At 39.7% G+C, this 25,586-nt stretch overlaps 1 protein-coding gene across 2 annotated transcripts; it reads right to left on the bottom strand.

Annotated features, from left to right (window-relative positions):
* Positions 1-455: 455 nt before the first annotated feature.
* LOC140795476 (ras-related protein RABC1) lies at positions 456-7,753 on the bottom strand. 2 transcript variants are annotated; one of them, XM_073148041.1, is made up of 7 exons: positions 7,626-7,753; positions 7,362-7,520; positions 6,946-7,014; positions 4,726-4,791; positions 2,011-2,132; positions 1,735-1,863; positions 456-899 (listed from the first exon to the last, which is right to left on the bottom strand). In XM_073148041.1, exons 2-7 carry the CDS (start codon positions 7,498-7,500, stop codon positions 792-794), a joined length of 633 nt encoding a protein of 210 aa, XP_073004142.1. In that variant the 5' UTR covers positions 7,501-7,520; positions 7,626-7,753; the 3' UTR covers positions 456-791. The 2 variants fall into 2 exon arrangements, with proteins under 2 accessions (XP_073004142.1, XP_073004141.1); XM_073148040.1 differs by having other exon boundaries at positions 7,617-7,750.
* Positions 7,754-25,586: the final 17,833 nt, after the last annotated feature.

Genomic DNA, 25,586 nt, shown 5'->3' with positions numbered 1-25,586 from the left:
GAAAATCACTTATTTGGGAATTTAGAATCCCACAAACTATTTCAAACAAATTAGGATTACTAAAACAAATGTGATGCAAAGGCTAACAATGAAGACTATATTATTAAAACAATATTTTGTCCATGCAGAGATACGAGGAAAACAATTACCAGTTTATCTAAAACCCTCGATTTTTGTTAGAGAGAATCATATCATTCACCCATTTTCTTATTATTATTATTATTATTTTTTTTTTAACTTTTCGACAGTCATTCAAATGACTGAAAGAGAAATGTATGATAGTTTCTAGAGTTTTCTTCTCTAGATATTTTGTTGTCCTCATCCAATGTCATCACTCTCTCTTCACCTACTAATATACACATCCAATCAGATGACTAGAGGCATTTGTGTCAATAAATCTATAGACATCTGAAAAGATCACTACACAGAACTAGCACCCAAGAAGCAACCATCAATTCTGAACATTGCAAATCGCCCTTCTTGCCATTGCAGTCATGCCACCAGATTAGATAGCTTTTCATCATGTATCTACATATGATCAATAGCATTTAAACAAACAACTTTTACAAGACAAACCATCTTAGTGGAACAGAACACTTCACAATCGTTTTCATGATAATAGACAATAAGAAAAAGCAAATTGTGTGATTGGATTCAAGAGCCTCTCTTGATAGGGTAGTATACATGGAAGGAATACCAAAATAAAACACTACAAACCACCTTGTATGTCATCATCCACATGGCTGCTATCTTTACCACCACTGGAACCAGATTTTGGATAAGAAAACTGGTCAGCAGCAGCTGCCTGTAGAAGCATCAGTTTCAGGTGGCTTCTGCTTGAAAATATTCTTCTGTACACCTTTTGAGCCCTCAGCTAAAAGGCTTGGTGTGTCCAAGATCTGTGTTAATACAAGTTAAAGGTCATCAGTCCGACTTCCAATAGCAATTCAGATGCTACTGCAAAGCAAGTTGATGTGTAAAATCGAGCTCTAACATTACTAAACCTTACCCTTTATATACTAGGCTTTATTTCTGAAAATAAAATAAAACAACAGCTTAGAAATCAGAAGGGAAGGTCAAAACTTATAAGCCCATTTTCCCCCTTGTATCTTGCTCTTTGTGTTTACATTTGCATAGTATGTGTGCAAATTTATGGGTATGAATGCTCATGTTTGTTAGTGGTTCAAAAGCTATGTGGTTCTTCAAAACAATCTAAGAGACCCAAGGGCAAGGATAAAATAGATCCAGACAGGAGAAAGACTAATACACCTCAATGAGATTAAAGCTGGAGTGAAGCAAAAATCAAAATAGAGTTTTGGTCTCCAGAAAGAGTTAAAATCTGGCAAAGCTACTAAAGGCACTTATGAAAATGCCTCAATTACAGTATTGCAGAGAAGTAAAAGAGACGTTTAAATATCTAACCTCTAAGCAGGAAAGACAATTATCTCAATCCTGATATTTAGATTGTTAGTTCCCATCTATTTCACTGAACAATGGGGTTAACCCTCCCCTTTGGTCGATCAAACCTGCAACCTTAGAAAAGGGTATCCCAACCTAGTCGAGTATTGCGTGCATGCAGACAAGAAGAATTGATTGCAGTAACAACTAAGATGTTATAAATACTGGAGGTGTAATTGGGCTCATTATTATGTCTTATTGCTTAGCAAATATAGAGAACATGAATAATTATAAATTTATAACACAAAAATGAACGGGTACTTAAACTGGGAGCACCTTTAAGACGAGTTCCTCAAAGCACTGCTCCACATTGACTCTTGTTTTTGCACTACACTCAAGAAACAGACATCCATATTCCCTAGCAAAGTCAACACCCTCCTTCTTTGTAACAGCTCTCTCACTTTCCTGTTAAGTGCAGTCTTATTAAGTCACATATATAGCATATGACAATGACAGAAATTCCAAAGGTTCTGAGATCAATAAAAAGGAGAAATACACCATTACTGAAAAACAAAATCTAAACTAGTGCAGAAAATAATTATGCAACATTACCTTGTCAACCTTGTTTCCGACCAGCATCTTTATGCAGTCTTGATTAGTTGAGTAAAGGTCAATTTCCTTGGCCCAGACATCAGAAAGATTAGTGAATGTGTCCCTTCGTGTAACATCATAAACTGAGATAATCCAAAACAACAGTTACCAACGAAGTTGAAAAATGAGCTAAAAAATTCGAAGACAGGAATCATGCCACATTGCCAATAAAACAAGGAAAACACGTGTAGTCCTTTTAAATGCTAATAATGTGTAGGGATATTACCTTACATGCAAGTATGCAACCAACAACATGGCTTATTTAACAACCTCTAAGGCTCTAACTTCTCATTATACTATTACCTCAACTAATACCCACCATCTTCCAATGTATTACATTTTTTATCCTAAGATATCCTACTAATTAGTAGCATTTAAAAGGAAAAGGCCCTAAAGCAATACTCATAAAACAATAATCAAGATATATAATGCTGCCTTTTTGACCTTCACAAATTCAACATCCAAATATTACAAAGGCAGGATATCTCACTGATAGGAATGGAGGTCCAGGCGCCCTATTCCAGTTTATTTATAAATGGAGGCAGCGCCAGGCAACTAGTGGAGGAGCAATGGATTCGATAGCAGAACAATCCTTTTCTGAGCCAGGCTTTCGAATGGCCATTCGGTTCACCAACTAGGCATCCAAACGACTTAATGATGCAATTTCCCAAGAGTAAAACTCTCGTAGGCATCCCGATTCATCTAGTCTCATTGGAACGAGTCATGACGATGTTGGCCGAGAGCAAACTTTTCGATGCATTCGAACGGCCTAAACAGCCACTTCATTGGTTAAGTTAATTTTATTTTCGAGTTTGATTAGATTTGGCTTGTTTTGTTTCCTTAAACGATTAGTCCAAATGAGAGACTATTTATAGGCCATTTTACTTGAGTTTGTCAGGAAATAAATGATTTTCTTCTGTTCTCTTTTCTCTCAAGTCTAGTCAGGGGCTAGGGATTGTGATTTAATTTTTTAACAATTGTTTTGTTGTGGTATTGCTTGATAGAGTTCCGTCTAGTCAAAACTTATCACTCAATAGTAAAAATCTATTTGACCTTGGCTGAATTACATAGGCCTCCAAACCTATCAAGCTGTCCAACTCTTTTGATCACAAAATAGTGAAACGTGAAACTCAGAATTCATAAGAACATATATTGTGAATAAGGGAACATTCTCAAATGTCTTAATACAAATGTACATTAGCTACAAATGCTTGAGGAGCAAATAAATAGCCCACATTCAAGAGAAAAATATGTTAGGTTTTGCTTGTACTTATATAATTGACAAATTATATTTTAAAACATAATTTATATTCATGTAATGTGTCTAAATTTTATGTATAAGCATATATATAAATTATGAAATATTTAATGAAAAATATTAAAGTGGAAGATTAATTTTGAAGTCAAAGTGTCATTGAAGTATTTAGCTAGTGTCATGAAGATTGCAATCATATAAAAAAAATACCCAAGGGCACAAAAACTATTATTCTGTATTTAGCTGTCTAGTCTGCCGTTCGAACAGGGCGTTCAAAGTGCATTCAGAAATATAGAGATAGATTTTTGGGTGTTCGAACGCACCTTGCAGCCATTCAAAGCACGTTTAAAAATACAGAGACCTATTTTTAGCCAATCGAACGCAGTTGGAATCCAAGTCAGGTCGTTCGAATGGGCACGATTGGTGTTTGAGCGCACTATAAATATTTTACAAAATCTAAAATTTTATAAGATCATATTTGATTTTATCTCTAAGAGGCATTTTTTTTATCTCTAAGAGAATCCGTTGAGAATTTTTAAAGAGATATTTATTTTATCTCTAAGAAGTATATAAAGAGGTTTAATCTAACTCTAGAAGTGCTCGCCATTTATAATATTGAGATCACCTTTTGGTGGTCATTGGAGATCACTTCTTTACTTTCGACAGATTGTGCTGAATCATTCTTATCTCAACGTATCTACATTAGATTTGGAAGAACTATATCTCGAGGGTCACTGAGATAGAAAGATTAACCTCGAGAGTCACTGAGACTTAGAAACTTATTACAGAAAATAGTGTGTTGTAAAATCTAGCGAGCAAGGTTAGTACAGATTGAGTCATGTGAATCGATGGGCGTTTTATAAGTTTTTTATTAACTGCTACAGGTTTTAGTGATTAGTTTTGATCCGAATTTGGATTCGTGATTTTTTACTCGGTTTAGGATTTTTTCACGCAAAACATTGTATGTTTGCAATTATCTTTTCACGCTTTATTTTTCATATACTATTATCGATAGCGTATAATAGATCATATCTCCTAGGGTGATTATTATATTTTTCAATTAATATTATAGCAAACCTAAGGATTCATGTGAGCTCAATTTTTTCAAAATATAGTAATCAATATTTTCTATTATTGTCATAGAATCAGAACATACGACATACAATGTGTTCTACCCATCCCAGAAAATTGCATCTCAGAAATTGCTACTTATGCTTAAAATGAAGATGTGATACAGCACATAAATTACTTTCTTGAGCTTGAACAACAAAATAATGGCAATGTTAGAAAACCAAGATGCCAAATAGAACAAATCTAGAACAATAATCTCATAATTTTGAGAAAGTTGTTTGTCAACAAAGAAAGTTTAAATTGTTTGGTTCAAAATAAATGGAAAGAAGAGGCATCCTAGAACTGCATACCCATTATAATCCCTTGCGCTCCTCTATAGTATGAGCTTGTCAAAGTTCTAAACCTCTCCTGTCCAGCTGCACCAAAGACACCTTTGTATTATCACCACTTTGCATCAATTATAACAGAAAAAAATACAGTGATATGTTTTTCATCAGCCTCCCAGTGTCTCTGTCTACATATACATACATTTTTGCATTTCTGCAGTGCAAAATAAGCACACCATTTAAAGAAAGAATCAATGAATACATAAAGCAATGCCAAAGCAAGCAATCTTTTCCAACAGTTAAAGAAAGTGCTTCTCCCTCCAATTCTGGGAGAGTGTTCTATCAAAGCAGTCCAGATCCCAACAATACAAAGGCTCTTGGGAATCCCCACATTATTACTGCTAGATGTTTAATTAGATGCAAAGTCTGCACTAAAGAGTCTGAACTAAAGATTATGACCAGTGATTCAAAGCCTATATTCTGATTTTTCATCAATCAACACTAACTAGTCTGTTTATTTGACACTGTAAAACTTATAAATAACTGTTAATGTTCATTAGACTATCATAATACACAAATATAGGCCTATAATATGTTAAAGATTCTAGTAACTTAAAAAGTGGTCTTCAATCTGATATTTACTTTCTTATGCAAGAAAGGTCTTCTCGACAAGAAAGGGTGAAAGACTTCAAAGATTTACCTGATGACTGGAGTAGGCAATATAAGCGGAAAAGCAATGAACATATAAATTGAACTCATAAGGAGGGGCTCACAACTCAAACCAATTTCATTCAGTTGTTCCCTAAAGGGTTTCCTCTCAGGTATTTACAAACCTAAACATAACAGCAATTTACATATGAAAAAATTAAGAACCGGTAACAACGTTGTGAGTAGCACCAATAGTATGCTGACAATCAAGTCATAGCATAGTGCATATGTGGTATGCGGGCGCATATGCGGACACCTGTGCGGTCTTGTAGTGCATGGTGTATTAATTATTTTATCACTAGTAAACCAATAAATAGCTAAAAGTAGCTATCTAACATATGTAGAATTATCTTCATCATAACCTAGCAACAAAACATGGGGAGAATAATTTTCTAAATTGGAGATTTTGTTTTCTTATTGATATTGAAGACCTAATGTTTAAATCAAAATTGCATGTTGCCTTTATCATTTTTGTATCAACCATGATAATCATGATTTGGAATTTCATCCACAGTTTCACTCTATAATACCTTCATATAGAGCCTCTAAAAGGCAAAAGTGACCAAGTTGAATAAATTTACCTCTCTTATGAGTTAAGTTTATTTGTTTACTCTTTTGGCCTCATCTTGCCTGCTCAAGTCATTGCCACTCCTTAGAGATTTTCTTGTCGAGAAATAGTTTTCAAATATTCTACATTTCAGAAACTCTTCTTAGTAATATGCCACATATACAATCGCTTACCTAATATACCATATGTGGTTCTGTCAACCTTAAGTCCTAACTTATAAAATGTCACCTTTTAAACATAGGAGTCACACTGTTTTTTTTTCTTTCATATGGATATCAGCTTACTGACATAGGGTGCTTGATCCAGGTATACAAATAATCATAACTCGTGTTCTAAATTATTAATATATGTATCTATTCTTTTTACCTAGCGGGTATCAACTTTAGTGTGGAAGTCTAACAAATCTCTAAAACTACAAACTATTGCATTCTTATTTCAAGAAGAATTAGCAAATATGCTTTTTCTTGTGATAAAAATAAATAAGCCTTTCTTTCGAATTTTATCATTTTAATAACTATACCACCTAAAAGAATCTTAACTGAAAAGTTGAAAATAACAATCAAAGAGTTGAACACTATTAAAATACCTGAACCTTGACATCTAATTCGTGTCTTCCCCATATGGAGTCAATCATAAGGCTACAAGAATAATCAGCCAAGCTTAAAGAACAATCTGTGCAGGTTCTCAACTTGACACTAGTTGCCTACGTAAGATGTAGGGTTTACATTGCATCTGTAGGAAATTCAGGAGCCTGTTGAAAGACTACAAGATAGTTGGCAATAAGAGAATCTTCCTACTGATTAATGGTTAATGCATCAAATATAATGAATTCAAAGGATGGTACGAATCCTTACTTTCCGATTTTCTGCTAACACCATTTAAAAGTGATGATTGATAAAAGAAAACCAATAAAACTAAACAAAATCATGTTACAAGTGAGAAGAACTGAATGGAACTGCAAGTATCACCTGTATCCCATATTGCAAGCTTCAGTTTCTTCCCTCCAATATTGACCATCTTTACCTTAAAGTCCACACCTGAACTTAAAATGGAGCGTTAGTACAAGCATCATGAGGCAGATATCATGAAGTGTTGAGATCCAGCGTAATATTTAAATTTAGCCGACGAACATAATATTACATTTAGCTGACGAAGACAATCTTGAATAGTTGCTAACTTTCAAAAAAATGCTAGCGTCACAACGGTACTATACACCAGAAACAAAGATTATGACATCTACGAATAAACATAGATTATTTGTGAATCTCCAAAAAGTTCTTCCTTCCCACTAACAAGCGTGAAAATTTAGCAACTTGATGCATACCAATCTAATAGAACGCATACATAACACTTAAAGCGAGCAAAGAAAGATAAAAAACTGTACCAATCGTAGGAGACAAATCCTCGAAGGAGTCGGACGTGAATCTTAAAAGGAGGCTACTTTTCCCGACGCCCGAATCCCCGATCATCAATAACTTGAACAAGTAATCGAACTCTGGCTGGCTCGACGACGACGAGGCCATCGAGGAACCCCACAAAGACCCTGATAAAAACACACAAAACACGAATACGATTAAAAGAAGAGCCAAATCTAGATCCCGAGTAACGCCGTTCGATTGTTATAAACGCTAGAGACAACCTTTCGCACCTGTGCGTACGAATGGGAGAAGAAGGAATCCGAGATCTAGGGTTTCGATTCGATGAAATTAGGGGATTGGGGATTGGGGATTGGGGATTGGAAGCAGCAGATCGCGCGAGATGGAGAGGAAGAGCTGCAGGAAGGAATTAATTAACCGAAGGAATATTTGTATATAACACCTCTATTTACAAATTAACCCCTGAGAGTTTGTATTTTTATTAAACAAATCCTCGGTCAATAGTTTTTTAATTTTTTAATTTTTTATAATGGGAATCATTGACTTCAGTCAACTGAACAAAAGAAAACAAATAAATTTTTGGGAGTGAGATGATTGATGACTTAAGAAGACTTGAACTTAATAATTAACACAATGCCATCAGTTTCTTCCCAATTTTTAAAATAAATAGAAAAACATGGGTCGTTTTCACAATAATATGACTCTAAAGAAATATAAAATCATAAAGTCTTTTTATGATAAAGCAGCAACAACCTGCTTATAGTGAAATCGAACTCATCAAACATAACAAAGTCTAACATAAGTTGAGACATCCTCAAACCCCCACGGTGGTCTTCCACATCCACTTAGTTCACAGACATGCCTCTATTTGTCTATATGTTACATTCTAGTATCTATAAAACAATAAATAAGTCTATGACAAAGTTGTACAATACCCTTAATAAGTTGACCAATGTACATCTTCTGGCACCTGCAAAAATTATGCCAGATCCAAAGAGTTCATTTCCAAAATGATATTAAACCTCTCATAGATGTGCAACTTGCGATGCCTCCACCGCATTCTCCAGCTCTGCTTGAATAGGAGACCCCCAACTGAACATTCTAGTTAAATTACAGCCCAAATACAACGCTCCCTGAATCTTTTTCCTTTTCCCTCCTAGCTCTGCTAGGGTTTCCTCTCTCCTAAGAGACTTCCCTACTACAAACCTGCTCTATCACCTCCCCCCCGGCAAGAAATCAGGTAGCCAACCCTTTCTCCCTCCCTTACCTACCCGCATACTCTTAGTGGAGCTGCATGTTCCCTTTCTTCACCTCTCGCAACAGCCATTTCTAGAACAACCCAAAACCCCCACATTCCTCCACCTATCAGACCAAGATTTCTCCATCTAGTGTTCCCTCTTCTTCTCCGCACCCATGGTAACTGGAGACGACAAGCTTATCCAGAAGTTGCTCTCTGAGGACAAAATGGACGACACCATAACTTTACCGGAAGACTCTATCCTGCCCTCTAGGAGGGCAGATCTATGTCTTAAAGGCAAGCTCATATTTAACAGGACCTTCAACACTATGGGACTCCCGGCTGCATTGATGAAAGCATGGTCCCCTGAAGGGAACCTTGAATTCATAGAAGCAGCCAAGAACACATTCCTCCTTGTGTTCGAACTCCAGATTAACAAGTGGAAGGTCTAGTATGGGGCTCCATGGTCTTTCAGCCATGATCTCTTTGCCCTAAGACAATTCGACGCAAATGTTCCGACAGAAGCATTGGTGCATCTACGTGGACTACTAATGGAATTGATAGGCTCTGATACCAAATTGATAGGCTCTAATACTAAATTGATAGGTTCTGATATCAAATTGATAGGCTCTGATACTAAATTGATAGTTTCTGGAACCAAAAGATCGGCTACGAAATAATTCCTTAAGATCTGAATTTATTATAGGAAGCAATCCAGACAACTGTGAGAAAATATTCGTAAGATATTCTTCAGTAGTCAGAAAATTACGAAACTAATTGGGTTGGATCCATAACTTTCTAATCTACAACTTTTGTATTTACGCCCTTCGTAGATTCGAACTGTAGTAATGATGACGTGAGTGATGGTGGTGATGACGGGTGGAGTGGATGTTAAGATTATGGATGGATATGCAGATAAGGGTGGACTGTGGAAGTGATTAAAGGAAGTAAACGAAGGGAACGAAGTGGTTGAGATCCCAAAGAAGAAGGAGAGATTAGAAGCGAGGAGAAACCTTGCCAACGGTAGATGTTGAAGGATGGTGAAAAGGGAGGAGGGAAGAGTCTAGAGAGAAGATAGGAGACAAGAAATCAAGAATCCAATAGCATCATGAAGTTGGTTGCCATCTACATATTTATAGAGGCTAGCAAACAAGTCCTAAAACAATATGAAACCCTAATTCTAGAGGATTCCCATCGATCGCGTTCGAACGCGCCCAAAAAGCCCCTTATCTGGATTTGCAAACGCGGGCGTTCACAAGCATTCACAAGGGCGTTCGAACGCGACCTATAAAAATTTTATTTTAATAAAAACAAACACATAATGTAATAAGAAAATATCCTAACTAAGTGTATTAGCTCACAACGCTTCCCCTACATTGCCTTTAAGGTGAAAAGTCGGGAAAACGCTCCAAGATATCAGTTTTCAACTCCCATGTCGCCTCATTAGATGGCTTGCCAAGCCACTCAACTAGAATCCCTATCTCCAAGCTGGTACTATATTGTCGTCGGCGTCTAGCAAGTACTCGAACTAGCTCTACGATCTTTATCTCCTCCAATAGCTTTGGTAGAACTGATCCAACGATCTCATGATCTCTAATGCGCTCCCTTAGTAATAAAACATGGAAGACAGAATCCACTCTCAACCTCTCCGGCAGCTCCAAACGATATGCAACTGGACCAATATGCTCCAACACCCGAAACGGATCAAAGTAGCGATGTACTAACTTTTGGTTTCGCATTGGACATAAGGTCACCTATCGATGCGGTTGCACCCTCACAAACACCCAACTGCCGATGTCAATCTCCTGCACCCTATGGCTAAGATCATAAACTTGCTTCATGCAGTTTTGAGCAAGTTTAAGATGAGCATGCAACCTCCTTAATGTGGTGTCTCTATCTATCATTACTAAGTCCACCTCCGTCCTATCTGCCGATGCCACTAGATCATAAGCGCGTAACGTCGGAGTTGTGCGTCCATACACCACCTCAAATGAAGTCATGCCAATGCTGCTATAGTAGGCAGTGTTATAAGACTACTCTACCCACGGTAAGAACTCCAACCATCGTCTCGACATCTCTCCAACAAAGCATCTCAAATACTGCTCAATGCCTCGATTAACCATCTCGGTTTGGCCGTCCGTCTGTGGATGGTAGGCCGAACTGAAGTTTAATCGAGTCCCCTGCAATTTGAAAAACTCAGTCCAAAAGTCGCTCATAAATACACGATCACGATCTGAGACAATCGTGTGTGGCATGCCATGTAATCGAGCAATATCTCTAACAAAATTTTCAGCCACCGTCTTGTCTGAAAACGGATATGATAATACCGAAAAGTGCGCATACTTACAAAATATATCAACCACCACAAAGATAACAGAATAACCACGTACCAGCGGAAGACCCTCTATGAAGTCCATAGAAATATCTTCCCAAACACGGTCCGGTATAGGTAAAGGTTGTAGTAATTTGGCCGGTTTCAAAGTGGTTGCTTTAGCCCTTTGACAGACTTTGCAAGCACGAACAAAACTCCTCACATCCTATCTCAAATCTGGCCACATGCAACTTTGAGATATCCTACTATAAGTCCTCAAGACACCCTCATAACCAGCCTCTAGAGTTTGGTGAAAGTGCTCCAACAATTTTTGCCGCAATTCGTCATTTGCGGACACTCAAATGCATCCGTAGTCCAGCAGCAATCCGCCTCGATTCTCTAACTCAGGATGGCGCTTCAGATCATCCATCACCTCCTGCAACAATCTCAAAATATCTGGGTCAGATGTACATGCATACCTCAGCTCGTCAAGGAATGGAAAGGTAGGAGATGAATAGGCTGCAAGCTCGGCAGTATCGCTATATTTTTCTGATCCCTTCTTGTATTGAATTTCTTAATCATACCCCAGCAATTTTGTGACCCATCGCTGCTGCGCTGGAGTGTGTATGCGCTATCCCATAAAGGCTCCACATGGCGCGATAAGGCCTCCACTTTGTCACTACATGCAGAATTGCTAACATCTCTCTCTCATAAGTTGATAATTGCTGAGATTTTTGTAATAAAGCCTTGCTAATATAGGCAATTGGATGTCCTTCTTGCATTAGTATAGCTCCTATGCCAACACTCGATGCATCACATTCAACAATAAATTTTTTGGTGAAGTCCGATAGTGCTAGAACGGGTGTCGTCGTCATTGCTGGTTTTAATTTTTCAAAGGATGAAGTGGCTTCATCCGTCCATCTAAAAGAATCCTTTTTCAACAAAGAAGTGAGAGGAGCAGCGATCTTGCCATATCCGGCGATGAATCGACAATAATAACCAGTTAGCCCCAAAAATCTTCTCAATCCGGTGGTAGTAGTAGAAATATGCCAAGCGGTCATACATGCAACCTTTTGAGGATCTGCCGCTATACCATCCGTTGAAATGATGTAGGCTAAATACTCCACCTTTGGTACTCCCCATAGGCACTTGGACTTCTTGATCTTCAATTAGTTTTGCTCCAACAAATTCAACACGTCCTCCAAATGCCGCTAATGCTCTGATTCAGTCCTACTATATACTAAAATATCGTCAAAAAATACTAAGACATACCTTCGCAAGAGAGGCCGAAATATATCATCATGAGGCCTTGGAAAGGTAGCTGGAGCATTGGTGAGACCAAAAAATATCACTCGAAACTCGTAATGCCCGTCCGGAGTTCGAAATGCAGTTTTATGCACATCCATTGGGTGAACTCTAATTTGATGATACCCGGCCCTCAAGTCAAGCTTACTAAATATAGTCACCCCTGCAAGCTTGTCCAGCAACTCCTCGATAACCGAAATGGGATACTGGTCCTTGACGGTAATAGCGTTTAATGCTCGATAGTCGACACAAAAATGCTATGTTCCGTCCTCTTTTTGCACCAATAGCACGGGGGATGAGTATGAACTATGACTTGGTTGTATGAGGTCTTACTCCAACATCTCGGCTACTATCTTTGAAATAACTTCTTTTTGCACATGTGGATATCGATATGGCCTCACGTTTGCCGGTGTAGCCCCGGGTATAATCTATATACGATGGTCCGCCGCTTTCCTCAATGGCAACTCCTACGGCTCCTCAAACAGTCCAGAAAAGTTATCTAATAAATTAGACAATTCAATGGTAGTAATTGAACTCGTTTGAGGCTCATCTTCTACTAGTCCTAACAGAAGAAGATAGGCCAAATCATACACACAAGGCAGCCCCACGAAAGGCTGCATCGCAGGAATTGGCGAAGACCGAACACCATCAAGTCGCACATCTTTGTTTCCTTATTTATATTTCATCCACATGCTCTGGAAATCAAATGTGACGGGTCCCAAACTCTGTAACCACTAAGCACCAATAACAATGTCCGCTCCTCGTAGCGCCAACGGATACAAGTCCACAATGATGTCATATCCTTGCACCCGTGTAATAACCCAAGTAGGGTAGTAAAAAAAAGAAAAAAATTCTAGGCACGACGCGACCGGCCACACTATGGCCGGCCTCGTGCCTAGCATGCACTGCATGCACAGCATGCCGTGGCAGCAATGGGGGTGCCACGCACCTCCACCGAGCCACGGCACTACACGCCGCGGAGGTGGGACCCGGCCCACTGACCACTCCGCCGCCGTTGCGTGACTGGCTCCCTCTTTCTTTCTCTCTAATATTTTTCTATTTTTTCCCCGCATTCTCCTGACCTCTTTCTCTCTCTCTCTATCTCTCTCTCTCTCTCTCTCCATCTAGTGCACCTGCAGTCATCGGTTGCTGGAAAAGCCGCCATTGGCCGTCAATCTGCTGGTGAGCCTCTCTCTCTCTCTCCCCCCTTACTCTTTGTCTTTGTCAGTTTCCTCTCGGGACACCGGAGGTTTGAGCCGCCAGCGAGAGGCCAGCCGCTAAGTAGCCACCAGCGGCCGTACCCCTCCCTTGCGGCCCAACCCCTTTTCCTTTCTTTTTTCCTTCCTTTTCTTCTTCTTTTTCTTCTTCTTCTTCTTCTTCTTCTTCCACCTCTCAGATTGCACCTTGCTGCACATGGTGCTGCGCATGCTGCTGCGCATGGTGCTGGGCTAAGCCCAACACTATGTAGATTTTTTGTATATATATATATATATATATGCATATTATTGACTACTAATTATATTTATTTATGCTATTAATTATTCAATTAGTTTCGTTAATTTAATGTATTTAATTTATATGAGTTAAATATAATTATATCATAGTTAGTAAATAATTCTAATTATATCATGTTTAGCAAAATACCTACAACATAAAATACTATTTTAATCCTAGGTAGGTAATAGTAATTATTAGGGTTATGTACGTATATTCTTACGTAATTATTTACAGTAACTTAATTCTTATTTTCTTAATTATTAAAGAGAATAATAGGCATATAATTATGTTTTTAAATACACTATTAAATAATATAATTATGGTTAATAAATAACAAAATAAATATAGAAATAAAGAGTACATAATTGCAACAAGAAATTATCTTTTAGCCAGGTTAATTTTAATGAATCAAAAGACTGACATTATTTATTATAAATAATTATGTACATGCATGTTTTGACCTTTCTCAAATTAGGTTATAGTATATATTATGTACATGCATGTTTTGGCCTCCAGCATGATTATATGACTTTATCTAGAGATGATTACAGTCGAGTATGAGTATGATGATGATAAATAGAGATGATTAGAGATGATTATACTGTTATGACTTTGTGTCGGAGTGATTTCTAGTATGAGTGTGCATGTGATAGACTAGTAGGAGTATGCATGTATTAGATACATGGTTAGAGTCTATATTGCATTAATTTTCTCTTAATTCTAATTCCACCTAAATTTCTGTTATGCATTGACTCATTATCGTACTGAATATATTCATGTGATCTGGCATTTAGAAGGAAAGCATGAAATATGATTGATAGGATAGTTGATAGAAAGCGGGAGGATACCCGAGTAGGTGCCAGGGTTAGGGGTGCCTAGAGTGATGATTATGGTCGCTGATATGCGATATCTCGTGGCCCATGTCCGATGTCAGTTGAGTCTGTGCGCATAGACAATCGGACACATGCCGTTTGCTAGGGCATATGTGGCGAGTTATCCTCATAAGGTTTCTATCAACTATGTGGGTGCTCGGTTTGGATGGATGTTGATATCCTAGCGGGTGGCGGGATATGATTATATTTGAGATACTCTTGTGGGTCGCGGAGTATGCTCTGAGCCTTCAGACATGATGTTGAGACTCGGTACCGGGTGGTGACTATGCACAGTGGTCTAGTATGATGATATTATACCGAGATGTTAGTGATGATTGTGATGTTGAGAAATGCATATGATTTTATTATCATTTGGTTACCTAATTATCGAGTGATTAATATGCATCATATATGGTTGCATTTGATGTCATAGCATCGTCATGGTCGGCATACATCATGTGTTATATTTGAGAGAGAGTTGTGATGATAGTATAACATGGAAATCTATTTACTCATTGTCGAGGATTATATACTTTTATCAGCTATGACATATTATCTACTTTTCACTTATATATTATTGAGGATACATTCATATACTCGTTTATGACATGATGCTATTGTTGATTCATATTATCTAGTAATTGATTTATTCTCTATTTGGCTTCACTAATTCGGAGTAAGATTTATTCACTGAGCCTTTAGCTTATGACTCTCTTTGTTTTCTCTTTTTAAAAACTCAAGTATACGAGTGGAGCAGGATACTCCGTGGAGGTCTTACCAGTGGGTGAAGAATAGAGTGTAGTTAGTGTTATATGCTAGATGAGTTATCTTTTCTGATGTATGAGTGGACATCCCCAAAAGTGTTTCTTTATCCTTGTTTTATATGCTAGCAGGTGACTTTGTACTTGAATAATTACGTATATACCACAGTTGTGTATATGTAGTTGTAAATAGCTCTTGATGATGTGTTGTGGCCTGTGTAGGGCCCAAGTAGGATTATCTGTATACTGTTGACAGTTAGACTTGAGTTATTCTTAGTTTAGATGTGGATAAAATTATGATGTTGCTACATGTTTATTTGATTGTCAGTAACTAACCAAATGGTCAGATGCTACGCACGTGCCATGTGGGCTCATGCCAAGCACGTGTTTAGGGTTGGGTGTTACAACCTGTATACCGACTCGGCGACACAAGCTCTCTGCCCTAAGCTTTGTGCCGTCTCTAGTAGCAACGTCAAACCCTGTAGTCGGTTCAGCATCCAAACCCAATCTCCTCACTAGCGTCTCGTCTAGAAAGTTGGGTGTACTTCTTGAATAGATAAGGATGTGCACACAATGCTTTCTAACGAGTCCATCTACTCGTAACGTTGTCGGTGCAGAAGTATCCGAATATGCATGCATCGATATTTCAGCTTGGATATCTTCCTCCATGCCCTCCTCAACGGTCTTCTCATGGGTCTCCTCTGGGCACTCTCTATCATCATCAACCTTATTATCCTCCTCAGGACCATTGATAAGCATCACACTCCCAATCGGTTTAGAACATCGATGATCGAGAGTGAAACGCTCATCACATCGAAAGCAAAGGCCATTCGCTCTTCGCTCCTCCACTTGTGCAGGTGTGAGAGTTCAAACTGGGGTCTAGTGCCTCCTCTAATGTCGGAAGAAGGTCTCAAAGGTGGTCGTGGTCTAGTAGTCGCAGCCGCTATTTTTGAAACCATAGAATTTCCGGCCGGCGTTCTAGGTGCAAACCGCCCATCTCGGTTGCCCCAATTAGTTTTCGCTGCCATCTTTAGAGCCCTATGCTTTTGTTCCATCCTCACAACCTTCTCAAAGGCCTCCTCAAGAGTAGTAGGACATAAAGCATGAACATCCGCTTCTATCTCCTCTCGCAGCATTGAAATAAATATACTCATCAATGTACGTTCAGGCCACGGTAGCTCACAACGACTACTAACTCTTTCAAACTCACCTTGGTACTCCAATATGGTAGCCCTTTGAACCATCTTGCTTAATGTGGCAGCAAAATCTTCATATGTCGCTGTCCCAAATCTGCGTGTAATCCTCCTATAAAAATCAGCCCATCTGATAAATCCACCACCACGAATTATCGATCTATACTAATGCAATGTCGTTCCTTGGAGGTGAAAGCTTGCCATCTGGACTTTTGCATCTTCTGCTGTACCTTGAGAATCAAAATATTGTTCAACTTGAAACACCCAATCCGTTGTATCACTGTCTTAAAATTTTGAGAAGCCCAAGCGTGCGGTTCTCCCCTGAATAGCGTTGTCGGATTCGCGAAAGATCCTTGGTTCAGGTCTAAACCTTTGTGCATGTCGATCATCTTCTCTAAATCCTCGAGCAGGTCCATTAGCTACTCTATAGTGATCAACCTTATCCTCATAGTGCTAATCCTCCTCATCAACGAAGCGCACTGGTGCCGCACGCCTCTCGGGTTCCACCACTATCGGTGTTGGGTTTTGTAACGAAGGTGAGGAATGATGTGAAGGCATAGGTAGGAGAGGATCATTGACACTCATATGACGCACCTGGACCTGTGGGGTATCGGTTCTATGGGATCCCACCGCTGGTCCTTCTTGAAACTCCGTTTGTCGTCGAGGAGATGACGAACCCAATCGATTCACGATATATTCCTTGAATTCATTGTGATCCTTTTGTATGTTGTCAACTCTATGGAACAATGTTTGGAACATGCCCCTTATGAACCCATGGATGTTGGTTGACTCGGTCCTGCCGTGGTCGCTTCAAAAGAATCGGCCTCACAGTTAGGATTATCGTGCATTGAGTCCTCCCTTATCGGTGTGCTCTCCATAGGTCTCCTTGTTGATGTCATCTTCCTTGTTTCAACCATTAATGAAGGTCTGAGGTTCGCCTGCTCTGATACCAATTGATAGGCTCTAATACTAAATTGATATGCTCTAATACCAATTGATAGACTATGATACCAAATTAATAGGCTCTGATACTAATTAATAGGCTATGATACCAAATTGATAGACTCTGATACCAAATTGATAGGATCTAGAACCAAAAGATCGGCTATGGAATAATTCCTTAAGATATGAATTTATTGTAGGAAGCAGTCCATACAACCATGAGAAAATATTCGTCAGATATTCTCCGGTAGTCATACAATTATGAAACTAATTGGGTTGGATCCGTAACTTCGTAATCTACAACTTTTGTATTTACGCCCTTCATAGATTTGAACTGTAGTTGGGACGAAAATATAGAATAACGTGGGTGATGGTGGTGGTGACGGGTGGAGTGGATGTTAGGGTTATGGATGGGTATGGAGATGAGGGTGGATTGTGGAAGTGATTAAGGGAAGTAGATGAAGGGAACGAAGTGGTCGAGATCCCAAAGAAGAGGGGTGGATTGACAGTCGAGGGAGATTAGAAGCGAGGAGAAACCTTGCTACGGTAGAGGTGGAATGATGGTGAAGAGGGAGGATGGGGGGAGGGAGGAGTCTAGAGAGAAGATAGGAGGCAAAAAATCAAGAATCCAATAGCAACATAAAGTTGGTTTCCATCCACATATTTATAGAGGCTAGCCAACAAGTTCTAAAATAATATGAAATCCTAATTCTAGAGGATTTTCGTCGATAGCGTTCGAACGCACTCAAAAAGCCCCTTCTCTGGATTTTTGAATGCGACACAAGCGTTAGAATGCGGGCATTCACAAGGCATTCAAACACGGGGTGTTCACAAGGCATTCACAAGCAATGTGCCAACTTTTAGTTCTAAATAGTTCATACCGAGATTTGGCAGTACGGTTGGAGTCGAACATAGACCTAATCGCCAACTTCATAGCTTCTTTTTTGGTGCTTGCGGTCATACACTTGCTTCATTCGGTTCTGTGCCACTGCTAGATGAAGCTTGAGGCTTGAGTACTTCATTCCATTCCACTAGTACCTCATCTATGTCGGTACTGTCAAGTGCGCTCGGCTGGTCATATGATCTCAGTGTTAGGGGTACGCGCCCAAAGACAACCTCAAAAGTGGTCATCCTAATAGCGACATGATGAGCCATGTTGTATGAGTACTCCGCCCAAGGTAGGTAAGCTAGCCATCTCTTCGGTTGCTCCCCGATGATGCATCGCAATATTGCTCGAAGTAGCGCTTAACGACTTCGAATTGCCCGTCAGTTTGCGGATAATATGCCAAACTCATTTTCAGTTTAGTACCTTACTATTTGAAGTACTCTTGCCAAAAGTGACTCATAAAAATCGGGTCACAGTCTTAAACTATTGACCTTAGCATTCCATGCAATTTGGCTACTAATACGATCACGGATCGGGGGTCCTGTAGAATGTCTCGAATCCAACCGTCGGTTCTTGGATATGGTGGATGATTGGTTAGATAGAGGATGGTTATGGAGGATTAAGGATGAATGGTGGAGATGGAATGGCTATGAATGGTAGATGATATATGATGGAAGGGAATAGGGAAGATATGAAAAGATATTTTAAGGAAATATTGGAAAGAATTCAAAATAGATGATGAGTGAGGTCTAATTTGGATCTAAATATAGTCGTATCTTCCAGGCTGATTTACCGATGATCTGACCGTTGGACACTTATCAAATTTGGATGGAAGATAGATCTCTGAGTTTGCTTTCCAGAATTGGGTCGTGGGATCTGGGGCGATATGTGGATTTTTAGATATCAATTTGCGTTCTCTATTTTTGAGAACCTGATGCAGGCGTTCGCAAGGTCGTTCGAACGCGACTCTTTCAACGTTCTAACATGACCTACAGGAATTTTATTTTAATAAAAATAAACAACTAATGTAATAAGAAAAGATCAAAACTAAATGTATTAGGCTTCCCCCACCTTATCCTCAAGGTGAAAGTCAGGAAAACGCTTCAAAATATTAGTCTCCAACTCCCATGTCCCCTTATCGGATGGCTTGCCAAGCCACTTGACTAGAATCTCTATCACTAGTGCCTAGCAAGTACACGAACTAGCTCTACGATCTCTATCTCCTCTAATGGCTCCGATTGAACTGATCTAACGACCTCATGATCTCCAATCCGCTCTCTCAGCAATGAAACATAGAAGACAGGATGCATTCTCGACCCCTTAGGCAGCTCCAAACGATATGCAACTAGACCAATACACTCTAACACCCGAAACGGACCAATACACTCTAACACCCAAAAGTACCGATGTGCTAACTTCTGGTTTCGCATCGGATGCAAAGTCACCTGTCAATACGGTTGCACCCTCACAAACATTCAACTACCAATGTTGAACTCCTGCTTCCTATGGCTACGATCATAACTCATGCGGTTTTGAGCAAGTTTAAGATGGGCACGCAACCTTCTCAATGTGGCGTCTCTATCCATCAAAGCTAAGTCCATCTCCGTTCGATCTGCAGATGCCACTAGGTCATAAGCGCGTAATGTCGAAGCCGTGTGTCTATACACCACCTCAAATGGAGTCATGCCAATGCTGCTATGGAAGGCGTTGTTATAAGACCACTCCGCCCATGGTAAGAACTCCAACCATCGTCTTGGCGTCTCTCTAATAAAGCACCTCAAGTATTGCTCATTGCCTCGATTGACCACCTCGGTTTGGTCGTCCGTCTGTGGATAGTAGGCTGAACTAAAGTTCAATTGAGTCCCCGCAATCTTGAAAAACACAGTCCAAAAGTCGCTCATAAATACACAATCATGATCCAAGACAATCGTGTATGGCATGCCATGTAATCGAGCAACATCTCTCAGAAAAATTTTAGCGACTGACATGAATGAAAATGGATGTGACAATACCAAAAAGTGTGCATACTTGCTCAATCTATCAATCACCACAAAGATAATAGAATAACCACATATGAGAGGAAGATCCTCTATAAAATCTATGGAAATATCTTCCTAAACACGGTCCAGTATAGGTAAAGGCTGTAGTAATCCAGCCGATTTTAATGTGGTTGCCTTAGCCTTTTGATAGACTTCGCAAGCACAAACAAAACTTCTCACATCCCACCTCAATCCTGACCACGTGCAACTCTGAGATATCCTCCTATAAGTCCTCAAGACACCCTCATGACCAGCCTCTGGAGTTTGGTGGAAGTGCTCCATCAATTTTTGCCACAATCCATCATTTGCAGGCACCCGAATACATCTGCGGTCCAGTAGCAAACTACCTCGATTCTCCAACTTAGAATGGCGCTCCGGATCATCTATCACCTCCTACAACAATCTCAAAATATTTGGATCAGATGTACATGCATACCTCAGCTTGTCAAGGGAAAAGTGAGAGAAGAATAGGCTGCAAGCTCGACGATATCGGGTTGGCGGGATAGTACATCCGTCGCTCTATTTTTTGTTCCTTTTTTGTATTGAATTTCATAATCATACCCCAACAATTTTGTGACCCATCTCTGCTATGCCGGAGTGTGTATACGCTATCCCATAAAGTATGGAAGGCTTCTTTAATCGGTTCGTATAATGAATTGTCTACCGATCAAATAAGGCCTCTACTTTGTCATCGCATGCAGAATTGTCAACATCTCTTTCTCTCTCTCATAAATCGATAATTGTTGAGATTTTTATGATAAAACTTTGCTAAGAAAGGCAATGGAACGTCCTCCTTGCATTAGTACAGCTCTTATGCCAACTCTCGACGCATCACATTCCACAATGAACTCTTTGGTGAAATCCGATAGCGCTAAAACGGGCACCATCGTCATTGTTGTTTTTAGTTTTTCAAAGGCTGTAGTTGTAGTGGCTTCATCTGTCCATCTAAAAGAGTCATTCTTCAACAAAGAAGTGAGAGGAGCTGCGATTTTGCCATACTCGACGATGAAGTGACGATAATATCTAGTCAACCCCAAAAATCCTCGCAATCCGGTGGTTGTGGTAGGAATAGGCCAAGCGGTCATGCATGCTACCTTTGGAGGATCCGACGCTATCATTCACGAGGCCTTGAAAAATAGCTAGAGCATTGATGAGACCAAAAGGCACTCGGAACTCGTAATGCTTGTCCGGAGTCCAAAATATAGTCTTGTGCACATCTGCCGGGTGAATTCTAAGTTGATGATACCCAACCCTCAAGTCAAGCTTGCTGAATATAGTTGCCCCTACAAGCTCGTCCAATAGCTCCTCTATAACTGGAATGGGATACTGGTCATTGACGGTAATAGCGTTTAGTGCTCGATAGTTGGCATAAAAATGCCATGTCCCATCCTTCTTGCGCACCAATAGCACGAACGAGGAGTAAGGGCTATGACTTTGTTGAATAAGGCATTGCTCCAACATCTCGGCTACCATCTTTAAGATAACTTTCTTTTGCAAATGTGGATACTGATATGGTCTCACATTCGCCGGTGCAGCCCTGGGCATAATCTCTATGCGATGGTCCGCCGTTCTCCTTGGTTGCAACTCCTTTGGTTCGTCAAACAGTCCAGCAAATTTGTCTAATAAATTAGACAACTCGATGGTAGTATCTAAACTTATTTGAGACTTGTCTCCTACTGGTCCTAACTGTAGAAGATAGGCCAAATCACTTGCACATGGCAGCCCCACTATCGGCTGCATCGTAGGAATCAGCGGAGATCGAACGTCATTAAGCTGCACATATTTGTTTCCTTGCTTAAATTTCATCCACATGCTCCGAAAATCAAAAGTGACGAGTCTCAAGCTTTGTAACCACTGAGTGCTATGTACAATGTCTGCTCCTCGCAACGCCAATCGATATAAGTCCACAATGATGTTGTATCCTTGTACTCGTATATCGACCTGGTGACACAAGCTCTCCGCCTTAAGCTTCGTGCCATCTCTAATAGCAACGTCAAACCTCGTGGTCAGTTCAACATCCAAGCCCAATCTTCTCACTAATCTCTCGTCTAGAAATTTGTGTGTACTCTTAGAATCGATGAGAATGTGTACACAATACTTTCTAATGAGTCCATCTACCCATAACGTCCTCAGCACGGAAGTACCCGAATATGCATGCATCGATATTTCAGCTTAGATATCTTCTTCCACGCCCTCCTCATGGATATCCTCTAAACACTCTCCATCACCAACAACCTCATCGTCCTCCTCGAGACCGTTGATGAGTATCACACTATCGATCGGTTTGGAACACCGATGACCGGGGGTGAAACATTCATCGCATCGAAAGGAAAGGCCCTTCGCTCTCAAAGATGGTCGTAGTCTAGTACTAGTAGCCGCTGTCTTTGAACCTGTAGAATTTTCAGCCGGCGTTCTAGGTGCCATCTCGGTTGCCCCAACTTGATTTTGCTGCCATCTTGAGAGCCTTATGCTTTAGCTCAATCCTCACGGCCTTCTCAAAGGCCTCCTCAAGAGTGGTAGGACAAAGAGCACGAACATCCGCTTGTATCTCATCCCGTAGTCCTGAAATGAATGTGCTTATCAATATCCGTTCAGGCCAAGGTGGCTCACAATGACTACTAACTCTTTCAAATTTAGCTTGATACTCCAGAACAGTCATCTTCTAAACCATCTTGCTTAAAGTGACAGCAAAATCTTTATATGCCGCTATCCTAAATCTGCATGTAATCTTCCTACAAAAGTTAGCCTAACTGGTAAATCCTCCACTACAAATAATCGATCGATACCAATGTAATGCCTTTCCTTGGAGGTGAAAGCTTGCCATCTGGACCTTTGTGTCCTCCGTTGTCCCTTGACAATCAAAGTATTGCTCCACTTGAAACACCCAATCCATTGGATCACCGCCTTGGAATTTTAGAAAGTCCAAGCGTGTGGTTCTTCCTCGAATAACATTATCGAGTTCGCAAAAGATCCTTAGTTCAGGTCTGAACCTTTGTGCATGTTGACCTCCATCTCTAAATCTTTGAGCAAGTCCATCATCATCTCTAAAGGGATCAACCTCATCCTCATAGTGCACTGGTGCCGCTCGCCTCTCGGGTTCCACCACCACCAATCTTAGGTTTTGTAATGGAGGTGAGGGATAATGTGTAGGCATATGTAAAAGAGGATCATTGACACTAACATGTCGCACCTGGATCTATGGGGTATCAGTTTGGTGTAGCCCCACCACTACTCCTTCTTGAGGCACCGATCTTCGTCGAGAAGATAACGAAGTCGATCTATTCATGACATATTTGTATAATCATTTTGCATTGCATCAACCCTATGCAACAATGTTTGGAACATACTCCTAAGTTCATCCGCCAAGCTCATATTCACACTCATGGACGTTGGTTAACTCGGTCTTGCCATGGTCTTACCACGGTTAGGATTATCGTGGGTTAAGTCTTCCCTTGTCGATGTGCTCTCTATTGGTCTTCTTGTTGACATTATCTTCTTTGTTTTAACCATTAATGGAGGTCTAAGGTTCACTTGGCTCTAATACCAATGATAGGTCTACGGAATGATTCCTTTAAGATCTAAATTTATTGTAGGAAGCAGTCCACGCAATCGAGAAAACATATTCACCAAATATTCTTCCGTAGTCATAAAATTATGAAACTATGTGGAATCGATCTGTAACTTCCTGATCTACGGTTTTCGTATTTATGCCCTTCATAGATTCGAACTACAACAGGAATAAAATTACGATTTAGTGCGGATGATGATGGTGGTGATGGGAGAAGTGGATGTTAGGGTTATATATGATAATAGAGATGAGGGTGTATGGTCAATGTTGTTAAGGGACAACGACGAAGGGGAAGAAGTGGTCGAGATCCCAGGGAAGAGGGAGGATTGATAGACGATGGAGATTAGAAGTTAGGAGAGACCTTGCTAACGGTAGATGTGGTAGGTTGGTGAAGAGGGAGGAGGGAGATTAGGGTAGAAAGAATAGAGAGAAGATAGGAGGCAAAAAATTAATAATCAAATAGCATAATGAATTTGGCTGTCATCTACGCCTTTATAGAGACTAGCCAACAAGCCAAAATAATAATTATTAACCTTAATTCTAGAAGATTCTCGTTGATCGCATTCGAACATGCTCGATCACGTTCAAATGCACAAAAGGCGTTCTCTGTATGTGCGAACGTGATGCAGACATTCGAACACGGCGTTTGAACACGCCTAACCATATTTGAACGTACATTTTGTGTTCTCTATTTTTGCGAACCTGATGCAGGCGTTTGCAAGGACGTTCGAACGCGACCCGTTCCATGCTCAAACGCAACCTACAGGAATTTTATTTTAATAAAAATAAATAAGTAATGTAATAAGAAAAGATCCTAACTAAATGTATCAGTAGTATGATGTAGATCTAGCGGTACTCGATAATGTAGGGTGAGAGCATTTGTGTATAATGGTTCATGATTTTTTTACACGGTGGTTTGATGATGTGAAACCGAGGGTTTAGAGGGTAGTATTGGGTATGATATTGACTCATGTGATGGACTTACGACTAAGGTCTTTAGTATTTGGTGGCGACCAATCAGTCATGTTGTTTACTAGATAATAAGTTGGCAATTCTACCATTACGATCTACTCTTATTTGTGGTTATTTGTGTGGTTGGATGTGAGTATTGATGTGACCTACGAGTGTAGCTCTATATGAGCCTAAGTTACAAATTTAATAGTCTGAAGTAATGCATATCATATAATGCAGTGTTGATACGGTCTATCAGCGGAGCTCAATGTGAGCTTGAGTTTGAGGACTTGATAATTTGAGTTGATGCATATTATGCTATTGATTGCTAATGCTTGTGCACATTAGATGATCATGATGAGTATAGGGTACTAATGTATTGATTTGATCATAGCATGCATATTTATATTTTTTAGTATTGCATTCTTATTTACACTACTTATAGACTGTAAAAGTAGATACTTGTTGGGCTTATGCTAACCATCGTTTGGTGGAAATATTTTTAGATTTGTAGATGACCCCAAGTCCGCGGAGGATCTGGCAAATAGCTGCTTATAATTCTATTGTTTAGTTATTCTTGTAAAGTAAGTTAGATAGCTTGTAGCCCTACGTGAGTATTAGGATCTAATTTTGGATATGTATTTTGGGCTTATTGTGGTTTTTGGTGTTAT

This window comes from Typha latifolia, chromosome 9, assembly GCF_019914945.1.
Source record: "Typha latifolia isolate L0001 chromosome 9, TyphaL0001v2, whole genome shotgun sequence".
NCBI lineage: Eukaryota > Viridiplantae > Streptophyta > Magnoliopsida > Poales > Typhaceae > Typha > Typha latifolia.
This window is presented reverse-complemented; position numbering and strand designations above follow the sequence as displayed.

What these genes read in the sequence shown, in the direction of transcription:
- LOC140795476 (XM_073148041.1), bottom strand. Translation starts at nt 7,500, where the DNA reads ATGGCCTCGTCGTCGTCGAGCCAGCCAGAGTTCGATTACTTGTTCAAG. An exon ending in GCTTGCAATATGGGATACAG is followed by an intron (nt 4,792 to 6,945) that starts GTGATACTTGCA and finishes TCTTTGGTGCAG; the next exon opens with CTGGACAGGAGAGGTTTAGA. An exon ending in TCGGAAACAAGGTTGACAAG is followed by an intron (nt 1,864 to 2,010) that starts GTAATGTTGCAT and finishes TGCACTTAACAG; the next exon opens with GAAAGTGAGAGAGCTGTTAC.